The sequence below is a fragment of the Amblyomma maculatum genome, chromosome 7 (assembly GCF_055883805.1).
Source record: "Amblyomma maculatum isolate TAMU_Amacu chromosome 7, ASM5588380v1, whole genome shotgun sequence".
In the NCBI taxonomy this organism is placed as follows: domain Eukaryota; kingdom Metazoa; phylum Arthropoda; class Arachnida; order Ixodida; family Ixodidae; genus Amblyomma; species Amblyomma maculatum.
Genome location: NC_139350.1, coordinates 48,393,688 through 48,411,795, shown reverse-complemented (window position 1 = coordinate 48,411,795; position 18,108 = coordinate 48,393,688). Strand labels below are relative to the sequence as shown.

The window sequence follows — 18,108 nt, the reverse complement described above, 5'->3', positions numbered from 1 at the left end:
CCATCACCCTCGGCCGTTTGCCGCGTGACGTTTTCAAGCCGTGCGCGGAAGTAATGAGAGGGGACAGTTCGGCTAGGGAAGCGCCGCGCCCATTCCCTAAAGGCGCGCGCATTTGCGATTATCGTTTCCCGCGCGCCAGCACATGACGTTTGCAAGCCTTGTGCGTGAATGAACCAGAGAGAACCGGTGGGAACGAGTGGGGAAAACCGCGACGAAGCGAAGCGCAAGGGTGTGCCCATTCTTTTGCCGAGCTATCTCTCTACTTCCTCTTTCCCGGCCTTCGTTCGAAGTAGCATGCTCTACGCATGCGCCAAGCCAGCTCAGCCCGTTTTCAGACAGAACGTTGGACGCCTTCCCCAGCGTGTGTTGCGAACCCTCTGCGCGCAGCGGCTGACGTGGCTATGGCGCCTGCGGAAGTTAAGAAGCGGCAGATCTTTTTTTTTTCCCGAGAGTCGTCTATTTTTATCGTTGTGCTGTACACGCGGCGTAACGTAAGATATGGCGTTACGAAGCGGCTTTTTTTCTTTTTTTTTTTTGTGGGAGTCGTTTATTCTTGCATGTATGAATTAATGAAAGCGCGCGGTCAGCTGCGATCATGACACCGGCTTTTAACATTTTTCGCTTCAAACAGCATTTGCAGCTACTGTATCACGCTTTCCAATATTTTGTTGCAGTGGACTACGCCCGCCCCAAGCGCGGCGTGATAAATTGAACCAGGCTTGTGCAATCAAGCCATCACGGGCAGTCTGCCAAGTTCGCTCCCCGCCACCGCAGGAGCTATAAAAAGATAAAACACGCCAGGACGCTATCACTGCGCAGCATCTTGGCACGCTGCCAAGAACTGTGGAGGAAAGGACGGAAACAGAGTGCTACATGCAAGCGAAAACGCTGGCGATTTCTGCCGCGGTGACACAGAAACCTTATTTCGAGCTGCCGCAGTGGCTGGAACGGCAGAGGGACGCAGTTCCAACAAGTTGGAAATTTTTTGCTCTGTTGCTGCCGCTCGTCGCTGAGATTGCTTAATCGCTAGCATGTAAGCGAGCTGGCCTTGCTTTTTTTTTTCCAAATTCTCGAGTGCAAAAGTGAAGGGTGGGTTCATTATGAGAGTGAGTTGATTACGCGACAAATGCAGTATCGTTTTTTCGCATCGTAAGTGCTGTCCCAAGCAGATTTCTGTATATCGAATTATCGATATATCTAACTATTTCGTAATCCCATTCGAGTTCGATATATCCGGATTTGACTGTATAACAGTTGCATCCTACCAGTACTGACCTATGGGGCTGAAACATGGAGGCTAACAAAAAAGGTTCTACTTAAGTTGAGGATAATGCGGAGGGCTATAGAATAGAAAATGGTAGGTGTAACACTAAGAGATGGGAAGCGTGCAGAGGAGGAGGAGGAGGGGAAAACATTTATTTACGATGATATGATTTGGGAAGGGAAGTGCGTTTGGTTGTGGAGCTGAGTGGCAGACCCTATTCCAGGATGCCATTGGCCGCCGCCGCTGCTCGAGCTCTCTGGACCAGGACAAGCTGGGCCTCCCAGCCCTCCCTAGTGGAACATTACCCAATTTATTAGGTTATTCTAGTATGCTGCTAGTATTATTAATATAGCTAGATCGTTTTATGGTAGATTTTGAGTATTTTTTTGCCTTGAAGGGCATTGCCACAGGCATATGAAGCACGGCGTTTCAGGCTCCAGCATTGAGCTTTCGGCATCCGCAGCCATTTCCCCGACGATGGCAGTTGCTTTGGTACGTCCGCATCCGTAGTGCTTCGCGTCGTCACATTCAGGGAACATTTTCCGAAACAAAGGTTCCGCGTGATCACTCACGCTTAGCGGCAGGTTGTGTTCGACAAGAAATCCTGTGAAGAGGCACTCTGCACGGATCACACTGTCTTCGCTGTTGTTTTGGAATGGTTCCCTGCCCTTCTGCAGCACGAACATAGTTCTTATGCTTTTGTGAAGCGATGTGTACCATGATGTCGTTATGGACCCCTTGCAAAAATCGTTAAGTAGGCTTTCCCACGCTGCTTCTTTCCCCAAACATGGCGTCACTGGCCGCCAGAAAAATGGCGATACAGACCTGAAATCGCATGTTGCTTCTACACAGATGCATGTAGTGGTAATAGAGCAATTATGCAAATATGTTCTGATGCATAAATGATATGAATTATGGCCATAATATAATGTTTCAATACATTGCTGTTCCGCCATTAGAGGGGAATGCAGCATAGAGGTGAAGCTGACTTAACATTTATGAAAGGGGTCTATTGCCGCCGTGCGCAACGCTCACATCACAGGCGTACGTGGTACAGACTTCATACTTGTCACCTTTTCATGAACTGTCAAAGCATGGAAACTCAGTCGTGTACGATTTGCGAAATACTTGCAAGTATTTCTTCTTGGTTTTCGAAAACGCCATCGATTGTTCCAACCCCGGGAAACACAAAGAGTAGCTCGGCGTTCCGCACTCCACTCACTTCACCCGACGACCTTAGAAAGCCAACTGAAGCCTAGCACGGCTAGCGTTGGCTAGAACACAAAGAGTAGCTCGGCGTTCCGCACTCCACTCACTTCACCCGACGACCTTAGAAAGCCAACTGAAGCCTAGCACGGCTAGCGTTGGCTAGAGTGACCACTACCCACGATCATATAACGACTGGATTGCTAAATGCGCAAGTCAGCCTGAGACAAGCCAATCCGGAAAATCCAATATGGCAGCGCCCGTCGGTTGCTCACATTCATGGTGGTGCCGGCGGCCGCTACCTCGATTCAAGGTGCATGCTGGCGACTAACTGTCCGCGCACTGCTTTCCGGCATGGCTATATAATAGGCCGTTATAGGATTATAGCTTAGCTATAACGCGGAAAAAAAAAAAAAAAAAAAAAAAAAAAAAAAAAAAAAAAGCTGGGCTGTGGCACCCACTTTTTGGGAAATTTGAGGTTGCGTCCGTACAATCGGGAGATGTAATCAAAATTCGGGAGACTCCCGGACAACTCTAAACATACACAGAAACGGCCGCAATAGCAAATATGAAATGCGACATTGAAATGCAACCACATTTGGCTTGATTTGGCCTTGGTCGACTTCTTAGCCGATGATAATAGCAAGGCTGCCAGTGGTGATGAAGGCAACAAATCCAGCTGCAAATTCCACGGTGCCAGTTTTTTAGAAACCATTCTTGCACTGGCTTAGGCAACTTATCAGGAGATACAGGACAGCGGTCGTACAACAGAAAAGTTCGACAACGAATAGAGTCTCTTCCGGGATAGTTTGCAGGTGTGTTATTACGAGTCCCCAAATGCAATGGCACTTAGGCCACACTGCAAGACGCTTGAGCAGACCGCAGAGGGGAAGTGAGAATCTGTCCAGTACACCCCCTTTTCGATGGCCTGGCACAGGTGGCGGCCTGCGGGTGGGCCTTTGCAGCAAATGCGCGCTGCCAGCGCTAACGGGGGCACAACATATTCACGCTTTTGGTCTACAAAAAAGCTCATCTCTTGGCACATTTTATATGTAAACTCGTAGACATATTGACATGCTTTACGATCCCCTTAGTTTGATATATCCCGGTACAACTGTATGCAGAATGTGCACGACTTAAGGCTGTCCTCATCTGCCGGCCAGCTACAATGTTTGCACTGGTGCCAATGAAAAGTAGGCTCTGACTGGCCTTCGTCTCAATGCGTGTCTTATACCCCTGCCACACGGCAAATTTAATGTCATTTCGATCGAATGACATTTGTTCAAAATGACATTTGTTTGCTGCCACACGGGGAAATGTAATGACATTCGATGAAAACGACATTAGGCACCGAATGAGTTTGAGGAACTCATTCGAATGAGACTAACGAGGGCATGTGTTATCTCAACACTCGGCGAGAATATATAGCCAAAATAAACTGCAAAAGTGCCGCAGGCATTATAGTACTACTGTGCATCTACAACTTTGTAGCTAGTCAATAAATTATGTGAAACATGCCAAATAGCATCGCGAAAAAAAAAAAATTCAACCCTCGCTACCAGCCAACCAGTTACCGTACTCAGCGCGAGCGGCAATGGCCGCGGCTGCCGCAGTCCATGGGCGCAGGCACAGTGGTTTTCTTTCGTCACCGTCAGAAAACATGTCAAAATCTGCTGACCTTAAATAATACGCGGTTGGATAAAGGAACCTCAAAAATAACCTTTACTGAGGATCGGTGATAAGTAACCAGAGCGATTTCTACTCGCAGCCCCGTAGCAGCCGCAGCGCCGGTGTGAGGCAGCTCATCCGATCTTGTGCTGTACGTAGTACATAGCTCCAATGCTAATGCGTCGCCGAAATTACACCTTCCGTTTACTGTCAGAAAATTTATGACACCATTGAAATTACAGTAAGCAGCTCCACGAATAGGCAACTGACTATTCCCAACGCGCCGTCTGCTGTGGCTTCAATACGAAACCGTTTCGGCCTAGCGACGACCAGGGCGTAGCGCACGGCCAGAGCGCCGTCATCCATCACTCTCGCAGGCAGCACAGTTTCGGTAAGGTCATGGGATCCGGCGCAGCAAGTGATGCCATTTTGTTGTCTGCTTTCTTGATGAGGCTGGGGTCCGACATTTTTCGACGGGCATTTATGCAGAGCAAACGATCTTGCATGACGAGACTCAACGGGGTTGTGGTGTGCTACGCCGTCAGGCGATACTCGAATATTCAATACAGTCGAGCCCGCTTATAACGAACCTGAGCGTAACGCGGCGTCCGTTCGTTATATCCCGAAGTTCGTAGTAACTGGACCACAAACTAAAAAAGAGAAAAAATAAGTTGGCGGTCAAAACACGAAATTTATTTCTTAGCAAAAAAGTCTGTGATGCTCGTCTGTTTCTGCAGTGCAGATGCGATGAGGGCGGTCTCCAGTTTATTTAAAGCACTAGCGTGCTCTTCGCCGAGTCCCTTGGCATAGACAAGTTGTCTGAGGCCCTCTATATAGCCCATTGCTACAGATGTGCTTACGGGTGCTGGCTCAGACGTTTCATCTTCATCCGATTCTTCCGCGTCGCTCTCGGCCCGCACTTCAGAAACTATGCCTTCGTTCGTGCACGGTTCCGCAATATCCGCGTCTTCAACCGCAGAAATAAAATCCTGCCAACCAATGCCAGGGCCTCCCATGTCTGAGTCGACGACGCGCTGCCACAAATCGCCGTCGGAATCATCATCATCGGAGGCATCAGGCCCGACGTCCGGTACTGCGTCGACGAAGCCGGCCTTGCGGAAACAGTTTCGCACGCAAGCGGTCGTCACCTCAGCCCAGGCCGCCTTCACCATCTCAAGGGCTGAATACAATGAAACTCGGAGCGGCAAGTTAGCGGCCGGACGGTCAAAGGCGATGAGCAAGCACTGCACAATGCGGCGCCTATACGATGCCTTAAAGGAGCGTATTATGCCCAAATCAAGAGGCTGCACTTTAGAAGTGGTATTGGGCGGCAGGAAAAGTACAGTCACCGCCGTCAGAGACGTTTGCACGTGGTGCGCTGAGCAATTGTCGAGCAACAGCAGCACGCGCCTGCTTTGCTTCTGCATGTCGCGGTCAAACTCGCCCAGCCACTCTGCGAATAAATCCCGTGTCATCCAGGACTTAGTATTGTGCCTGTAGCGCACGGGTACATGGTTCCGAAAGCAATGTGGCTTCTTGGATTTTCCGATTACAAACGGCATGCACCGGTCGCTGCTTTTCATATTAGTGCACAGAAGAACTGTAACGCGCACTTTACTGTGTTTACCGCCAGCGCATGACTCCCCTTTCATGGAGTGCGTCTTGTCTGGAAGCATCTGATAAAATAATGCAGTTTCATCTGCGTTATACACATCCTGCTCCGCGTAGCTTGCAATAATGGCTCAGTTTGTTGCAAGCCGATTGGCAACGTCCTGGTCACTTACCGAACGCGCCTCACCGACAATCGATTTAAAAACAATCCCATGCCGCACTTTGAACCGATGTAGCCAGCCATTGCCTGACAGAAGTCGGGAAAATCTAGTAGGAATGCGAAGTCTTTGGCTTTGCCCAGCATCATTGGTCCACTTAAGCAGCGCATCCTCTACATCCGCATAGGTGGCCTTCCGCAGGCGCTTTCTGTCCGCTGTGTTGGTGTCGGAGCTGGCGATCTTTTCCTTATTCTTCAGAATTGTCAAGATGGTTGATTTCGACACGTTGTACTTCTTCACCAGCTCGCAATTTTTAGCACCTTGAGACAGTTCCGTCACAATTGCTCGCTTCGTTGCCATGTCCAGCGCTTTTCGTTTCGTGACCGCTGGAGGCAGGCAATTCCCGTCCGCCATCCCGAATTATACGACTCAGGCCCGACAGACGAAGCGCTCACACCACACACACGAAAATGACCACAAAGCGCCGCAACTGACGGAGCACGTGCGCACATGCAACAATCACGCGAGGCAAGCGAGGAAGTGCCTAAGGAATGGAACGGAACGGACACACAGCGGGGCATGGTATGCAGCGGGGAGACCAATGAGAGGCATCCCTGAGCGTCAGTGCTGCCACCTGTTGGCTCCTACTGTAGTTGCTTTCAACCGCCCATGGCCTCCGAGATTACCTCCGCAAATCTCGGAGGCCACGAACCGTCACCGCCGTACTGAATGCAGCGGCGCGCCGCTGCGCATTCAGTCCGCCCGTGCAAACAGTACAACCTGTAGCGTATGGAGAGGCCTGCCTCCTGGCGCCCCGCACCCCTGGCACGCCTGCTCAATGGAACAGCCAGGAAACGAAACGACAAAACTTCGAAGACTACGCCGGCGGCCGGCGCCGTGGAGACAGACGAAGACGAGGGAATGGCGAAAGGAGAGGGGAGCGGAGTTGCGAGGAGGGGCGGGAAGAGGAGAGGGGAGCGGAGTTGCGAGGACGGGCGGCAACGTGGCCTTGCAGGCCACACCATGCGCCGACACTCGTAGGCAGCGCGCGTCGCCGAGCAAAGGGTAGCTCGCTTGTGAGGAGGATTGCGAAAACAGACCAAAAGGGATGGGGGCCCATCGTTATCTCGTATCGGGGCGCCGGATTTACGCCGTCCGTTCGCTGTAACCGATCGGCAGCGCTCATGGACGTTCGTTATACGTGCGATCTTGTGCCATTGAAGTAATGTATATTTTGGCGGTCGCTCCGGTCTCGTTCGTTATAAGCGAAACTTCGTCTTAAGTGGGGCCGTTATAAGTGGGCTCGACTGTAAAAGCGTAGTCGGTCAATACACTAGCCACTGCCTATTTTACGTGTTGCACTTGGAGTGTGCAAAATGTACGTTGTTGAAACAATTCGACCGCTTTCCACACCCAGGCACCGACGCGCGCACGTTCCCTACCCTTTCGTAAACAAACGCAACCAGCGCAGTCGCTAACTTCGTAATGGGTAGTCGTAATCAAAAGGTTAGTTACGAGTCATGCAAGGCATAAATATGATTTTAAAGGCTGCTTTCGTTCACAGCGCTAATCATTCTCTCAAAGGCGCACTAACATTTGTGTATCTATCGCAATTGCCATCATTTGCAAATGACATTAGCTTTGGTCATGTAGCAGTGCGTCGAAAAAATGTCATTAAATTGAACGAATGTCATTCGGTGGAAATGACATTAATTTTCCCTTGTGGCATGGGTATTAGTTGCATTTTTTAACTGACAGATAAATAGGCAGCAGCTTGCAAACGTGCACCTACTAAGATGATTAAACGTGTCAGCAATGCACCGTGAACGCAACCACCTTTAGATTGAGTTCCTGCATGTTTCCGCAATACTTTCCGAAGTAGGGCAGGCCACTGGTAACCTTTGGTTGGTTAGATTAGCTTTACCCCAAGGAGAGTGCTGTAGAGGCAGCTGGCTTTCCCACACGGCACCAGTGTTGAGGGTGCTGTTAAACTAAAAACCACTGCCAATCGTATGCGATGTTCCCTCAAGTTGTGCAGTTTTATGGTGGCTGCACGTGGCTAGCACTGCCAGTAGAGGCTCAAAGTTGCACCTAGCACTTCGCATGCCATTCAACATACTGAATGTCTTGTTCCAGAGAGTTCAGCGTATGAGTGAAGCATTGCTACACAATTACACAGGATTTTCAACAAAATTCGTTTTGCAATAAGTAACAGTTCAATATACTCAAGACAGACAACAAAAGGGGAATTGAGGAAATCATCAATTACACGCTTTCCTTAGAAAGTGCTTATCGCACATTAAAACTAATCCCAATCAGCAGTGGCGATGAAATACCTTAGGAACCGGTCAGTGTTCTAATACAGTGCCATGAATGAAGCCAAACTCGCTCGCTAACAGACTTAACGCAGATATAGGAGTGGAGTTCTGTACTGTATTCAATTCTATCATGGAGCTGTACTGGGACCCTTTTCCCTTTGTGCACGCTTTCTTTCTGCTTCTCTGCAAGTGACTGTCGAGAGAAAAGAAAAGGTACTTGTTCTGAACTGGCTTGTGTTCTTAGGCGAATTAATACAGTGTGCTTCACACTTCAGAAGGGTCAAGAGCGTTTTTTTTTTTACAGTTCACGGAGTTAGCAAGTTTGCTGCATTGTTCTCCAACCTTCTGTCAGGCATTTGCCCTTTGTGCACCACCTTTGGAGACAGCTGCTCACATGAAGGACATACTCACCGCTGGAAGTGTCACTGCCAGGCTTGCGCAGCTGAGCGCAATCTGGAGCACAAGAGTGCCCTAACGCAACTCCCTCCTTGAGTTGGCCTGATGCTAGACCATGGCCAGTGCCTTGAGCACCAGGGTCACCGCCATCATTGGCAGCAGAGCACTCTGGGAACTGCGTTGTGAGCCTGAAGAACTGCCTCGTCTTTGGCCTGGCACCTCCGTGCGCCTGCTGGCTGGCTTCTGCACAAACCACGGGCCAAACTACCTCAAATGTGAAGGGCTTCAAGCAAAAGGGAAGGGCTACAGCTACACTGCATGATTTCCACGCTTACCTGGTCCTAACAGGCTGCAGTAGTGGATCAAAATTTATACAGATGCGAGAATAGTATGCTTTGGTTTATGGAGTTTAACATCCCAAAGTGAATTGGGCTACAAGACACTGTAGTGGAGGGCTCTGGAAATTTCAACCACTTGGGGTTCTGTAATGTGTACTGACATCGCACAGCACGTGGGTGCCTTGCATTGTGCCTCGATCGAAAAGCGGTCGCCGCAGCCAGGATTCGATCCTGCGTCTTTGAGCACAGTAGTCCCAATGCATCAGACATGGGGCGCAGACATAAAAATGGGTGGAGCAGGGTAGGCTTTGCTCCTCTCTACTTGCAGACTTCAAAAAGTTCCTCGAAATGAAGCTCCCAAGATGGTATAGACAAGCGTCATGTTTGTAAACAAAGGTGGCGCTGCAATCGGCAGCAACATGGGGTGTAGGCAAAAGCGCAGCATGCCTACACTGCGCCAAGCGATGCTGCCTTCAAAATCAGTTGGAGCGTGCAAATATTCTGAAGCGTAAGCTTCGCTTTTGCGTAGAAATAGTGTAGTTTATGCCTGGAGAGTATTCTAGCACGTTATCAGCCGACTACTGCTGGAATTACCTGCGAAGAGCGCTGCATTGGCTTCCTTATCCATGGCCTCAACAGCGTGCGGCTACGGTGAGTAGGCAACTGCAGTGAGTGATTAAGTTAAATTAAAACGAGAAAGCGCAATGTACAAGAAAGACTAATAAGCAACATTACTCAACTCCAGGGCCTATTCCTAGCGCATGCAAGGAGGACGACGATGTGAATGACTGGAAGTGTGTTTTCAAATGCAGACTCTTTTCACTGCGCGCCTTTCGCTGCTTCAAGCACTTTCACTGAAGGAACAATATTATCGGCAACTATATATAGTGAACTAGGAATTAAATTTCTAGCTCACTTTACCGCCAACTTTAAGTCATAGAATTTCATATTTAATAAGAACTCAATCATTTAGTAATTGTAACATGTTCGCATAATGTGCTGCCAACTTGTTTTCGCCTGCTCGTTTAAGTCTGTCTCATCTTACATACGTAGCCAAGGTCATTCACAGGTTAATATATACATTAAGACCTGTGAGAATGCTCTCATTTCTTTCTCTTTGCTCTCTAGGAGAAACGCATGAGTGCCGATGCAAATTAAAGTTCTCCATGATCGCTTTATGCAAAATTTGCGCGATCAGCTGATGTTTTTGAATGTACTTGGAAAATTTTTTTATTCGAATGCGCGTTATCTATTATGCTTATTTTACACCCCTCATAACAGATTTCACTTTGGGACATTAAACTCCACGTACGTACATATATACTTAAATATCCTGCTCGACCAAAGCTAGGTTGTACGTGGATATTTAGTTCGTACGTTTGTCAGACTCTTAATGACCTTCAAAAAGAAAATTTAAGACTGAGAAATAACGCTGCGGGACTGCCCGGATCATAACGATGTTACTATAGAACCGGTGATGAGTCACTTGAAACTCTCGAAAGTAAAAACAAAGAAAAGCTACTTTAAAGTCCGCAGGTCTGTTATATCGGCAATATCGCGCTGAAGCGACCACTCAAGGTAATTGCAGTTACCTTCGCAGCAGCTTTTGTGTCTTTTTCTGTGTGAATATATGCACGGGCAATACTGTAGGGGAATGGAACTAGTGCAACTTTCCTACGGGATCATACTGCCGCGAAACCTTCAGAACTGTATTTGTTGTTTTTTAACAGCCGCCGGCATACAGGCTTATCACTCTGATTCTGGACCGCGTATCAGTTCCGTAATATTTGTTAATGCTCGATACAAATACAGCAAAACATCGATAATTCCAAGGTAATCTGTGGCCCCGTATTTTCCAATGTAAATCTGACCGGATAGTTCAAACCAGCGGCCTGCGCCAGCCCGATCTAAGCACAAAAATCGGTCCACAGTGCAGCCCACGGACCCCCGAAACATGTACCTGCAAAGGAGAAGACGTGCTTCACTGCAACGCGGCAGGCATACAGTTTTTGTCACGTGGTCTCCCCTCCACTCTCTATTCGCACTGAGTCAGCGGCAGCACGACTGCTCTTCTCTTGTGCCTCCAATGCTGCAAGTATGTGCTAACGCAGGTCTCGCCTAAGCCATTTCTTTGTTTTGTGTGTGGCGGTTAGGGTTTGGCTACTTGCAGTTGTTTTCTGGGGTGTGCAAAAGTGTTAGCTTTATGTCCGTAGTAGTGAACAAAATTCCGAAGTGCAAGACTGACACTGCAGCAGAAGTTCTGTTTGATCCAAGAAGCAGGCAAGAATGCCTGTTCCAAGACCGAGCTGGCTAAATCGCACGGTAACAAGTCGAAGACCCTAGAGGCTTAAAGCAAGACACATTTTTCGAAGCGGTCACGAGTGCAAGCTCCCACATATCAAGATGTGGAATCAGCTCTGCTTCACTGGCTGCAGAAAGCTAATGCGGCCCATCTCCTTTTCAATGAAACGATACTGCGGGAGAAGGCCAATGACCTGGCTCTGAAACTTGGGCACGAAGAATTCTGTAATGAGAGCAGCAACGTTAACAAGAGCATTGTTAAGGTTTGGAAGAAGCACACTTTGGCACCTCTGCTTAGCGAATACGGTGCAAACTATGTTTACAACCTTGACGAGGCTGCACTTTTTTTATTAGATGCTGCCAACAACAACATTCACAGCGAAGGACACCACACTCAAGGGTGGAAAACAGGCCAAGGACAGGATTACTATGCTGTTCGGTGCGAACATGAGCGGTAAACCTGTGACGTTACTGCTGTTGAGAACATATGCGACGACAACAGTGACAAGCCTCCCCGAGCTCCTGCTCTCAGTAAAGTTATCTGATTGCTGAAGGTAATCTGCAGTTTTGTTAAGTGCCACGGTGGAAGTTCTGAAATGATTCACCTAGTTGGCTAACTGGACAAAACCTTCGGAGCCGCAAACTACCGGATGTGGAAAACCAGCATCTCTGATTACTTTAATTCAAAAATTTAGAGGACGCTTAAGCTTCGCCTTTAAGAATGAAACTCGATAGCACAAGAGACACCGTAGTGCGCCCGGCACTGGTAGATGCCGCCGCTTTCATTACATGTCTCTCAAGAGCGAGTTCATGTTTAGACGCTTCATGACCTAGCGGTGACGTCATCGCTTCCCCTAGCGGCCTCTGCGAGAGAACCTTTCGGCTCCAGTTCTTGCGTATAAGCGTTCCTTTGCTTACAATGCGGATGAGGCGTGCACTAAGAAGGGAGGCTCTGTTTCGAACTCTTACATAGAGCAACTTTCTATACCCATGTTTATTTATTAATCCTTCCAGGACGTAGAAGCACTGCCAGCCACCTTGCCGAAACGCGCGGCCCTCAAGTTGCAATCGTAGTTCGTCGACAACATCGTTGCCGATCTGAGCCGGCGCGATAAAGATCTTGGAGGCCATGCGCTGTCTATCTTATTCCGTGCGCCACACTCATGATGGCGCTACGTGCACACCAAGCGAAGAGGAAGTATAGCGGAAAAGTAATTTGCCACTCGCTTAACTGCGTGTTCTGTAATTTACATGCTCATAATTATTATTATACGCCACAATACACTTCTCTAAGGGACATTTCTGAGACAACACCGCAATCAATAGACGCGCCTTTGTCCATTTGACACCATCTAGCTGGCGTGGCGGAGTGGTTAGCGTGCTCGTCTCGCACCCCGGAGGCCCACGTTCGATTCCTCGGGTCGGCGATTTTTCCTACTCTTTTTATTTATTAATGCTTTTGGGATTTTTTCTCACGGCCAACGCCGGACTACGGCGGCCGCCGCCAACGACACAGACTTTTGTGCGACACTGGTCTATTAACGCTACGGCGTTAAAGTATGCCGAATAAAGGTAGTGCATTATCACAACAAATCTTTTAGTCCGAGTTGTATTTCTTGAAGTGTTCGGCTAATTCGAAAACCCGCTTAATTTATCACTGTCCCAATGACTTCGCATTAAAGAGGTTTTACTGTACAGCAAAAACCCAAGTAATTTGAACTCTGCTTGCTAATTTCGAATCCAGGATGATTCGAAGGATTTCTCTGGACCCACAGGTATTGAAGTCGCCCATTAGTACAGTATACTACGTCATTACTTTTCGCATTGCCGATTCTACATCTTCGTAGAAGCTTTCAAATGTCTGGTCATTATAATCACATGTAGGTGCATAGGCCTGTACAACCTTCAGTTTATACCGCTTATTAAGCCTAATTATGATGCCTGCCACCCTCTCATTATTACTATTGAATTCATCTATATTACCCGCTATATACTTATTGACAAGGAAATCTACTCCTAGTTCCAGTGCCATGGAGGAAGGGGAAAATGAGCGGTTGCGATTGCTTGCGATGGGGGTGGCTAGGTAGGCATGAGGGAGGTAGGTAAAAGTGACGTGGTATCCGGTTTTGTCAGAGCTTTCACAGGAGGCCGCTAGGTGCGGCGATTTGAGAAATATTCATTAAATACAGTATAAGCTCGTTAATTCGAACTTCACGGGACCGGGAAAAAAGTTCGAATTATGACATGGCCTCGAAAAAACTGACTAGAACTATCTGCATTACAGTAAATCTACGGTATTTACTAGCGTAAACAACCCACTCGCATAATAAACCCGCCCACCCGCAATTGTCACCGTAGAATTCGAAAAAAAGAAAGAAAAAAAAAAAGGCGTCAGCCGTTAAAGCGTCCTTCTGTTCCCCGCCGTCACGAAAAAAAAAAAAAAAAAGAAGAAAAAGAAATCAGCCGTTAACTTGGCAGTGCGCCAAATGCTGCGCAGCGATAGCATAGTGATGTTTTTCTTTTGATGTTGGCTGTAGCAAGGAGGAAAGCGAACTTGGCAGGGTGCCAGCGCTTGTCCGGTTGTGCAAGCCTTATTTTCAATATGTTCGCATTATCATGCTATAGGCACTATAGGCGATTGGGGCGGGCACTGTCTACTATCACGCGCGATAACAGCAAAAGCCGTTTGAAGGGGACGATGCTAAAAGCCGACATTATTGAACGTGGCCGACCGCCTGCTCTCGTTGACGGCCGGCCGACGGATGAAAGAATGGACGACTCTCGTAAAGAAAAAAAAAAGAAAAAAAAAAACGCATAACCCGTAGCGCCCATCCGAAGTCAGCTTCTTGCGGGCGTTTGCTGGGACCGCGCCGACAGTGCTTATGCGTACTTCCGAAATTAACAGGGCTCGATAAAGAGTATTTAATTGCGGAGGTTGCGCGGAAGAGAGTAACCCCTACTCTCCGGCGCCGCCGTGCCTGTTACGGAGCCATTTAGGTTTTACCCACTCATCCATCTGGTTTCTGTCCCCGTTTTGGAAGCGGCAGTCTCTAACTACGCCGCTCTTTCTCTAAGGAATTCTCTTTTTTTTTTTGCCACGTGCTGTGCGCCAAGCTGCCCATACGCGGCGGCACGTAGTTCGAATTATCCGTTGCGGAACCGACTCGCATTTGAATTAGCGGGCCTTTTTGTACACAGATCTCTATGGAGCTTGGCCGGACGAAGTAGTGTAGTTCGAATCATCCGAAAATTCAAATTATCGAGGTTCGAATTAACAAGCTTTCACTGTACTTTCCACTCATTTCTGTTCATAAAGTGTTGTTTTGGTCACTCTCAATAAGACAGCTGTCATCTGCGCTAGAATCTCGGCGGCAAATTTTTTGTTCAGCATCCCTTTAACCATCCAAACACTATCATGAACCGCAAAGGTGCGAAAACAAAACCATGCTGTGCAGTGCCCAAGCAATTGTGTGGGTTAGCTTTGAGCCCAATGTTTCTGTCGCACATTTTTCCCTTGTCCACTGTGGTCGAAGGAGTGATTTTTAGGATGACTAAAATTTAGACTGGTCAAAGTAGTAGCCACGAAAGTGCTGCAGCAGCTCACGCATCGTGATTTTGCACCCTTATGGTGTTCTCCACAAACAGGCCTGCTTCCGTGTGCAAGCGTACAATAAACTGTAGCCAGACACAACTCAAGTCTACAGTAACCATCACACACACAATTCCTCCATGACGGAACCCAGTTGCCTAAATACGCAGCTAGTCATTATACCAAATTATAAACTGATTCGACACCTTTGGCTTGTTTGGCATGGTTGAATTTTGAAAACAAATTTCATTTATTGCGCAGCCAAACACAACACACATCGCATACCGCAGCATATAGCAACTACTACTTTTTAACTTGCGCCCTATTATAAAATGAAATGACTGGTGCCACTCAGGCTCGTAACCAGCTAACGACAGCATCGAGGCTATATTCGGGGACAACTTTCAGTGGCTACGCAGCTAGAGCTACAAGCCGACAAGCTGAGTGAATAGCAGAATATCATCCTCCCAGAAGTTCCAAGGATCTTGGTCCGGGATATTATGGCATTATAGAATTAGTTATGTCATTATTACATCAAGCTATACTAGAATACTAACTAGTGCAGCATTAGTATAAAGCATTTTAACCTTAGTACAATGCGCTGTGCATGTGCCAATGGCTGCGTAGCCTACTGAGAATCCGACGAAACATACCTGGACCGCATCTGCCGAGTCTTTCCGCTGGTCTCTGCATGCTTTCACAACACGTTTGTTTTGACAACATACGTCATGTGGACTACTCATTAGTCATGAAGTTACATTCACATTGGCGTCCAGAGGCACAAAGGAACATGTTTCTGCATACTTGGCGGCTCAAAAGCTAGTAATTCAACATAAAGGTAGAACTGAAGCCAAAGCCATGACGAGGCCAGGCATGCCCAAACTACTTGGTGTAGTAACACTAAGAACGCTGTCCAGCCCCCTAGCCTTGGCTACATAGCAACGGCAAGCTGTCTCTAAGTGCAGATACACTGCCTTTGGGAGTGCCATTTGGAAATGTGAAGTTTTGCTGCCAATCGAGATCAACCAGAAATTCGTAATTTCTGAACATCTACGAGGCCTGCGAATTGAATAGCAAATACTATTCGAAAATATTCCAAATTAAATTCACAGGTCCCCTACTTCTTGGAAGTACAGAGTCACTATGATTTGCTATTACAAGAGAATGGTTCGATAGAAGAGTTTCACAAATAAAATCTTTTCATCAGTTCCTTCTGTAATGCTCTGCAGACATTTAAGGCAACAAAAACAGCTGCACTGCACTAAATATTGCCTTTCGAATGCTTGGAAGTGCAATCCAGTACTGCTCTTGGTGACAGCCAGCACTGGGATACCAACTGGAGTAGAATGAGAGAAAGAAGTCTACACAGTATAAAAGACCACTGAACAAGGGTTGAGGGGGAGCCTCAGTTAGAAAGCCGAGCCCACGTTTCAACAAGTAGACTTGTCTTCGTCTGACCCAGACGAAGAGAAGTCCACCTGTTGAAACGTATCTGTGCTCGGCATGTGAACTGAGGCTCCCCCTCAGCCCTAGTTCGGTGCTCTATAATACCAACTGGAGAAATATATTTTTTGTATCTGCTTAAAGTTCTCATCTTCTGGAACTAACAGTTTCTCCTCCTCCCAGAATTACAAATATTCAAAAGACAAAGCCCCTTTATATTAGGCCAACGACTCAGAAAAGCCAAATGGTAAACATTAGTTGATGATGCTCTACAAGCAGAGTCTTACCTGAAGGGCCACTCTCTGCACTGCCTCCCACTGCAGCCTGGAGGACCAGCGTCACTTTCGACGTAGCAAATTTTTCTGTGCTCGCAGTGTTTGGAAAATCTTTGGAACTGGCCGTGCTACCTCCTGACACTGGTGGTCCAACGACGACCCACCCCTTCCGCAATAGTATCACAGTGCCGCACTTCCAGCATGTCGCCTTGAGCATGTGGGAAGTCTTTTCTGTAGATGCAGCTTCTTCCTGGATTGCTGGTTCAGAAGACTTTCCTTCAAGCCTGCATTTCCCATAACTCTGTATGAGCTCCAGCGCCCTTGATACTTTATGAGCACAGTAAAATTTTGTTGGTATGGCTATTTCATCCTGGATAGCAGCAAAACAAAATTACAGGGACACTCAAGGTCTGCTTAAGGGTATGATGCAACAGCGGCCGGTGGTCCTCTCTTATTTCAGACTTTTTCATTTGCATGCAGTTGCAAGACACCACCTTTCGTGAAAGACATACATATTTTTTAGCAAGGCTTTTCAGCAGTGTGGCTCGCAAACCAAAATTTGTGGGTTCAAATCCCACCAGATATTTAGAATTCTTGACATAGGTTTTAATATAAATTGAGTTCTTCATAAGAATAAATCATCTGGGACATGCGAAACTGCATAAAAACTTGGTTGGGTTTGTGATAAGGTCTTGAGTACAATAAACAATATAAGAACATTCGATTGAATCTCTATACACTCAATATAAATTTGCCTAATATTGCCATGACTCAATGTATCATATTTTCCAGTGTATAAGATGCACCCCTCATTTAGAGGCTTTCAATAATAACATTTTGTGTATAAGACGAACCTGAATTTACCCAGTTAAGGAAATACAGCTTTGCTGAACGTGCTGCGTGATCAGCGTAAAATGATCCGTGCCCTTGAGACCACTCCCAGTAAATAGGTTCCAGGTTCACATGATAACCCGTTTCATACGTTCAAAATCGTGGGCAGTAAAACATCTCCCATACAGTTACATCATTTTTCTCCTGGTAAATACGTTCCTGGATGACATGATTTCTCAGTTACAACGATAGAAATTCCAACAAACAGTGCTCGTATAACACGTTTTGCGATCAACCGGACATATGTTAATGAGCGTTCACGATGTGAAAAATTGATCACTGGTGATCATCCGCCACAGTTGCGTTCGTGCAGTGCCTAGATGCAACGGGGCAAAGCATCAAAGAACACCAACGAACCAACATACGAGGCACCCGTTCCCGTGGAAACATGACTTTATGAGGAGAAATGCGGTGGCTTATTTTGAGGTACTTTAGGGGCATAGGGATGACCTATTTGACAACTATAACTACAGTGAAAGCTCGTTAATTCAATGTGGCACCACAACCGGCACCGCGGCTGCCTGCTTTTCTCTTCCGCACAACCTCCGAAGCTTGCAACTCAACGCTCGCTAATTTGACCCCCGTTAATTCGGAAATATGGATAAGTTTTTCTGTGGGCGCAGTTCCGACCATCGCCAATGAAAGGCTAT

At 47.4% G+C, this 18,108-nt stretch overlaps 1 protein-coding gene across 1 annotated transcript in view; it reads right to left on the bottom strand.

Annotated features, from left to right (window-relative positions):
- LOC146183163 (uncharacterized) overlaps nucleotides 1-18,108 on the bottom strand; it is a 68,627-nt gene that overhangs the window by 13,282 nt on the left and 37,237 nt on the right. The window contains exons 4-5 of the mRNA XM_084609064.1: nucleotides 16,580-16,851; nucleotides 8,637-8,864 (exon numbers count right to left, since the gene is read on the bottom strand). Of these exons, the coding sequence (XP_084465190.1) occupies nucleotides 8,637-8,864; nucleotides 16,580-16,851 (500 nt within the window). The remainder of the gene's footprint in view (nucleotides 1-8,636; nucleotides 8,865-16,579; nucleotides 16,852-18,108) is intronic.